General features: G+C 29.1%; 1 protein-coding gene across 1 annotated transcript; it reads left to right on the top strand.

Moving 5' to 3' along the window:
* Window positions 1-4,438: 4,438 nt before the first annotated feature.
* LOC145955578 (uncharacterized) lies at window positions 4,439-6,947 on the top strand. The gene is made up of 5 exons (XM_083070498.1): window positions 4,439-4,779; window positions 4,868-5,003; window positions 5,101-5,376; window positions 5,449-5,553; window positions 6,175-6,947. Exons 1-5 carry the CDS (start codon window positions 4,634-4,636, stop codon window positions 6,631-6,633), a joined length of 1,122 nt encoding a protein of 373 aa, XP_082926624.1. The 5' UTR covers window positions 4,439-4,633; the 3' UTR covers window positions 6,634-6,947.
* The last annotated feature ends 783 nt before the right edge of the window (window positions 6,948-7,730 follow it).

A 7,730-nucleotide genomic window follows, 5' to 3' on the forward strand; every position in this document is an offset into this window, starting at 1 on the left:
TATATATATATATATATATATATATATATTATAATTAAACTTTTTTAAAAAATTAATTCATTATTAAGAAAAAAAAATTTATTACATGAGAATTAATTTCTTTCAAAAATTTGATAGATATAAAATAAATAAACATTTTTTCTGAATCTATATTTTTATTTTATTAGAATATAATTTTTATTTTTTAAAATATATTATTTTTTTAGATAAAAAATTATGTATATGTCAAATAGTAGTGGGGCAAGTGCCCACTATTCCAAATGTACATCCGTCCCTATATATATATATATATATATATATATATATATATAATATAGGGGGTTATAATTATACCAATGTAACTTTTATTAAGTATTATGTTGTTCAATAACTTTATATTAAATGTGTATTTTGTAAATCCAACCGTTAAATTGAAAGTTCATATCACTTTATAAGTGTATATCAAATTTTGTTAAAATTGAACAACAACTGGAAGGTAATCAAATTGTTTATATTTTAGTGTATTTTAAAATGAATATATGACATCAATTTTGTTTTATAAAAATGAAGTATCAAACCATCTTGGATTAATATAAAGTTTTGTATATATAATCTTTGAGAGATATGAACTTTCAATCTAACAGTTGGATTTACCAAATTCACATTTAATATAAAGTTATTGAGCGGTGTAATACTTAGTAAAAGTCACATTTAATATATATATATATATATATATATATATATATATATATATATATATGAGGGGGTTTATAATTACATCAGTGTAAATTTTACTAAGTGTTACACAACTCAATAACTTTATATTAAATGTGAATTTTGTAAATTTAACCGTTAAATTGAAAATCTTTTACTGTTAAATCATATATACAAAATGTTAAATTAATCGAAGATGATTTCTTATAAAAACAAAATTAAATCTGTCAGAAAATTTATATTTTTGATGAGAAAATTTTTGTAGGAAAAACTATATTATTGATGAAATATTTTAGAAAAATTTATATTTGTCGAAAATGTAAGAACTGGTTTTAAATTTGATATGAAAATATTATGATATAATTAGATAAGATTTTAAGTTAGTATTTTATTAATGGTTGATAATTAAAAAATAAAACAAGGATAAATATATTTTTTGAATTTTATATGTTTGATTTAAGATAACTTACAATAACTCTTGGTAAAGTTATTCCGCTCAATAACTCATCGTGTGTGTTGAATTTCATTGATCCAATTAATTGTTAATTTAAAAATTATTAAATTTTACTAATAATTAATATAAAAAAATTAATTAGTTTTGGAATAAATTATTTTCTAATTAACTATATAATTATTTTAAATTATTTAACTAAAATCTTATTGACAATTTACTATATGATCTTAATATTTTTGTATAACTAATACTTGGTTTTAAATTTGATATGAGAATATTATATATAATTAGATAAGATTTTAAGTAAGTATTTTATTAATAGTTGATAATTAGAAAATAAAACAAGGATAAATACATTTTTTTTGAATTTTATATGTTTGATTTAAGGTAAATAAATATATTAAATTAATTAATAATTTATTTAAAATATTAAAATAATTTATAAGTATGTAATAAATAAATATTTATAATTTTATAAATTATATTATCATTATAAATTAAAAAATTTAAATAATTTAAATTATAATTTTAAATCGAAATAAGTAGATGTTAATTATAAAAGTAAGTACATATAAATAAAGAATAACTAAATATATTATTATTATTATTATTATTATTATTATTATTATTTGTAATATAAAATTATTATATATTATTATTATAATACAGATATGAGATTGTATATTTGAGGATGACTTAAATGAATTAATTTGTACAAGTTATACTGACAACATACATATACATTTCGGTAGCTTACTCATCAGAACTTCACAATTAAGCGTGCTTGACCTGGAGTAGTACAAGGATGGGTGACCTTCTGGGAAGTTTCCCAGAAATTGCACAAGTAAGGATAAAACATGCTAAACAGTGAAATATCGTGAAATAAAATCCTTGAAAGGCCAAATATGAGGATTGTTACATTAATAAATTTATTAAAATAAAAAAAATTATAATTTTTGACTGTTAAAAAAAGGATTGTAATATTAATTTAGAGGCAGTTGGTGCGACAGTTGATGAAAGGGTCGCAATATTAATATAGAGGCATTTGGTGCGACAGTTGATGAAACGGTCGCAATTCCAATTTTGCGACGGTTTGTGCAACGGTTCTGATAACCGTCGCAAAATTGCCTGGTGACGGACGACTCTGCGACGGTTCCCAAACCGTCGCAATGTTGTCTTTGCGACAGTTATAACCGTCGCAATGTAGGTCATATAACCGTCGCAAAATCGTCATTTTCTTGTAGTGTGGATGGATATCAGTAGTGGAACTTGGTTGTTTCAAGGTTTATTGAGCATGTATCAAGGTAATGATGGTTTGCTGGAAAGAAAGGAATGATGCTAATGGAGTAATGGACCAAAATATCTGTGATATTTGGCTGCTATAAAATGTGTTTTAATTATAAAGGTTAATGGATATATGGGTTTTGTGGAAGGACACAACTTAGATGTAGTTCCATAGGTACTTTTGGTGTTGTTGTCTAATAAGAATTGGACTTTTACCTTGGTAATTTGCATGATAAAGGTTTCCATTACATGTCAACGTGGATTATTGAGGTGAAATTTCAATTCTTATTAGAGAACAAAATCAATTGGACCTATGGAATTGCATACAAGTTTTTTCCTTTGTGGACTACCCAAGGAAGAACCTATTACTGCTTTCAAATAAGGAGTTCTCTATGGAATCTATGATGATTTATAGTCTCCAGATCTTGGAATAATTCTAAATTCTGATATTATTTACTACTAAATATGCATCTATGATAAAATTAATAATAATATGATGAGGGAAGACATCTTTGAACTCAGTAGTAGGTAAAATTAGTAATAGTATGGTAAGGTGAGGACGGAAACCAGAAAACAAAATATTGAATAAAATGAGTTTTGCTGAATTGAAGAGAGCTTGAGCTATTATAGAACTGAAAGAAAGAAACCAGAGCTTAACCTCCCCAGAGAAAACACTCTCTGCCCAGCAAAAGGCCTAACAAACTGTGATTTCCAATAACAGATCCCCTATTCTCCAATCAGCTTATTAAATAATCCTTTTTCCCACATGATCTCTCTTCCCTCTAGTTTCCACCTAAGACAATTAACTCTCCACTAGGCCCTTATTCCATCTAGAATAAACCCTCCATATTGTAGGCCTTTTCTGACTCTGGCCCAGTATTGGGACCTCTACTTCCTTATCAGCCTTTGTACTGTAGGTTCTATAATAAGGAATGAAATCTTTGAAAATTAGTAGTAGGTATACTACCTTCATAAGCTTCCCAAAATGTTTTGTTCCACTTTTCTATATACTTTTTGTACATCTCTCTCGAATAATGATATTACTTCGATGGTAATTAGTATGCCACTAGACCAAATGATTCTCCGAAAAACTTTCTTGCTTGTCTAAAATGATGACTCCCTGCCAAAGTCTGCATGTGTCTAACTACCTAATTCTTTGAAAATTTATAAACAAGCATATCCTAATCCTTATTAATACAAATTGTTATTGGATTCTTTGACATCTAAACAATTTTGAATGTAACTCTGCTTCTCATAAATTAGTATAGTACTCCCTCTAATCCTTTATTTAAGAAACAAATGACTAATTAATCAAGACCAATAAAAGTAGTTAAGGTATTACATGAATAATGTCATAAATTTAATTTTATTCTAAAAAAATCCTTTGAATTGAATGGTTTAAATAGTGGTTACATTTAATGACACTACTAATTCAAGAGATAAATTTTTTCTACCAATGACTGTAAATGGTATTGTTAATAGATTAATAAACACATCTACTTGCATTGCATGAGAGGCAAAGAGACTTTGTTGGAATCAACACAGCGCCACTATGGCATACCCTGTAGTGGGCAGGGGCTGTTCTGCACCGATAGACTTTTGCTCTGTTTTATTCTGTTTCTTTTAATAAGTAAATTTCGAACATATAATTTTCATTGTCTGGTAATCGATTACAAGAAATGGGTAATCGATTACCAGAGAACCTTTTAATAAGTAATTCATTGTCTGGTAATCGATTATAATAAATGGGTAATCGATTACCAGAGAACCTTTTAATAAGTAATTCATTGTATGGTAATCGATTACAAAAAAAGGTAATCGATTACCAGACTCTTAAAACAATAGTTTCCTCATTAAAACTTAAGATACACAAAACTTATATTTTCAAAACCTTATTTATATGTATATATATATATATTAATATATATATACTATGCCTCTATGTAAACGACTAATGTATGTGTTATTATTGAGTGGAGTAACTCCACTAAGTGTTATTGTTGAAGTGAACCCCTCACTGGAGAACCCTCTCATTGTACTACACAACCTACACATGGTTCCACCTCCCAAACACCTACAACTCCCCAAAGTAACCAAGCTACACCTACCCCTCATGTTACTTCCACTTCCCAACCACATTTAGTTCCTCAAACTAACCAGTCTATACCTACCCCTCATGTTCCTTTAACACAATTCCCAAATATGATTGAAAGACCACAAACAAATCCCTCCATTGATGCTACTGGTAGTCCAATTGTTGGATCATCATCCTCTATTGATCCATTTTTAGAAATTGGAAGCTTTGACTCTGATGGACGTATTTGGATTCGCCCAGGTCCACAAAACACGTAAGTATGAATAATTATTTTCTTTTAGATCAATATAAACATGTTTCGTGTTATAAGTTATTTTAGTTCTTCTATTTTATTTTTATAGATTCGACCCACCAATTCACCCTACCCGTGAAATTTCAAGAATAATCAAAGGGAAGTTTGAAGGGTCATGGGAATCATATGGAGAGGTTAAAAGCACTAATGAAGGTGTGGCAAACATGTGGTTTGAAGAGTTTCAGGTATAAAGAACTACAAATATTATAATAACCATTTTATATTTTTCATTGCATTAAATTGCACATTGTTTAAATAATATTTTAAAAATTTTTGATGTAGAGAAAGTTCAAGTGGCTGCCTGATCATGATGCACAAATAAGAAAAGCATTTGACCATAAAGCATCTGAAGGGCTTTCAAATGCTATGTATAGGGTGCGACGAGGCATTGATCAAGGGAGTTGGATTCCAAAGCAAAAACTTGTAGAACTTCAACAAAAATGGAATGATGAGAATTGGAAACATAAGTCAATGACTAATGCTAATAATAGAAATTCTTCTGATGGTTCATTGCATACTGGAGGATCCATTCCTACTTCTGAGCATTTTAAGAGATTGGTAAGTAATATTTACTTATTCTTTTCAGGAGCAAAATTTAAAATTAAACTATATTACTCTTTGTTCCTTCAGAAAATATCTACAGATATGACTCCAACATGTTGGGACCTATTCCAAAAGACCCATAAGACAGCAAACGGGAATACATGGGTGTCTTCCAAGGCAGAAAGGATAGCGGTAAGTTATAATTTTATATATATTGAATTATGAAGAACTTGATTGATTCTGTTAGAGAGATAATAATGATTATGTTTGCAAGACTTGACATATAATGATTATATTAGAGACAGAACAATGGTTATGTTTCAACAATGGTTATGGTACTGTCAAAGTTGTCATGTTCTGTCCTTCACTGTCGACTTGACATATTAAGATAGGTTATAGTTAATGGTCTCAAAATTGCAAGCTATACCATTTATAGTATGTAATTTTTTTATATGATTTGAAATTTTTACTGAATTATGTGAACATAGAATCATTTCACCTTATTGGTTGTGCTCAATTTTAGTTTCATGTAATGTGAAGTGCTATCATCTCTACATCTTACTTTACTAATTGCTAAATTCAATGAGATTCATGTGTATGTGGTGTTGCATCTAGGTTTACAAGTTACTAATTTCATTGCAATTCATACTTATCTAGTGATGTGTTGCTCATAAGTTACATCTTAAACTTTTTACTAAGTATTTTTGTGTGTTCTTCTTGCATGATTCTTTGCATCATTCATGACATTCATGAGATCTTCTATTGTCATTATTAATGTTTATATACTTTTGTTTCTTACTTTTCTTTTTATAGAATGAGTATGAAAGACGGTTATCTGAAAGAGAGTCACAACAGTTATTGGGAGATCATGCTGCCTCTAGTGTGCAATCTGAAAATAGTATTTTCTATGATGTTGTTGGTGGTGTGAACGATAAAGGAAGAATATTTGGTTTAGGTTCAGAGGCTGGGAAGTATAAACCTTCTTCTTCTACATTCTTGGAGGGTATCTCAACTCCTGAGTATCAACAAATGAAAAATCTTGTTTCAAATTTGTCTGAAGAAAACAAATCATTAAAAGAACAATTGCAAAGCCATGCAGATTTGATTCGTGCTTCACAGGAAGAGTCTCGGTTGGTTCGTGAGCAGCTGAAGCAATTTATGGAGATGTTTTCTCAATCTTCTCGTCCTCCCCAACCTCCTCCTACACATGATGCTGACACAGTACAATCTGATGATAATGAGTTAGATGATGATCATGATATAGATGTTTAGGGATGCATTATCTTTTACTATTATGTTTACTATGCTTTAAACTTATAATTTGTTATGTTTAAGTTTTACTATAGTACTTATCATACATTAGGGATACTTTGTTATATTTGGTGTTATTTGTATCTATGGTATGCTTGACTTTCTTGTATTTGTGTTTAGTTACATGTTTTTATAGAATTGAGAAATTTTTCTTAATTATTTATTTTGTTAATTTTTGTAAATTTTTTAAACAATTACACAATAAATTCAACTTCTTTGATTAATTAATAAATTATTTGTTAATCACAATTATAGGAGAAAAATATATTCTTTACAAATTTACGAAAAAATAATTTGCAATTTGTGACGGATTTTATTTATCACCGATGGATTTCATTCTGTACAAAAGTTTGTGACAGATTTCGCAGTTATTCATCACAAATTTAGTCATCAAAGATGCCCAGTTTGTGAGGGATTCAACCCAGTTAGTGACGGATTTTATCCGTCGCAAATTGTGACGGATTTTGTGACGGACTCACATACCTCTCAATCCCTCTCAAATAGCGAGGGATTTAATCCCTCTCAAATAGTGAGGGATTCTTTCATCACAATTTGTGAGGGATTTTGCGTCATCACAATTTGTGACGGACTCACATACCTCTCAATCCCTCTCAAATAGCGAGGGATCTAATCCCTCTCAAATAGCGAGAGATTCTTTCATCACAATTTGTGAGGGATTTTGTGTCATCACAATTTGTGACGGACTCACATACCTCTCAATCCCTCTCAAATAGCGAGGGATTTAATCCCTCAAAAATTGCGAGGGATTTAATCCCTCACAAATTGCGACGGATTTTTATTAATTTCTAAACATTTATTGTTACAAATTAGTGACGGAAATTATATTGTTTGTGATGCCTTAATTCCGTCACTAATTGTGACGGAGAAAATAATCCGTCACTAAATATTTTGTGACGCCAAATTTTGTGACGGAATCATTTCCGTCACAAATTCCGTCACTAACTTATTTGTGACGGATTTTATGAAGATTAGTGACGGATTTTTTCCCTCTCTAATTTTAATTTTTCTAGTAGTGATGAAATTACAAGGACAATACA

This window comes from Cajanus cajan, chromosome 3 (assembly GCF_000230855.2).
Source record: "Cajanus cajan strain Asha chromosome 3, NIPB_CcT2T_4, whole genome shotgun sequence".
Taxonomy (NCBI): domain Eukaryota; kingdom Viridiplantae; phylum Streptophyta; class Magnoliopsida; order Fabales; family Fabaceae; genus Cajanus; species Cajanus cajan.

Coding starts and splice junctions, on each gene's coding strand:
- LOC145955578 (XM_083070498.1), top strand. CDS start 4,634: ATGATTGAAAGACCACAAACAAATCCCTCCATTGATGCTACTGGTAGT. Junction 4,780..4,867: donor CGCCCAGGTCCACAAAACAC/GTAAGTATGAAT, acceptor TTATTTTTATAG/ATTCGACCCACCAATTCACC. Junction 5,377..5,448: donor CTGAGCATTTTAAGAGATTG/GTAAGTAATATT, acceptor TTGTTCCTTCAG/AAAATATCTACAGATATGAC.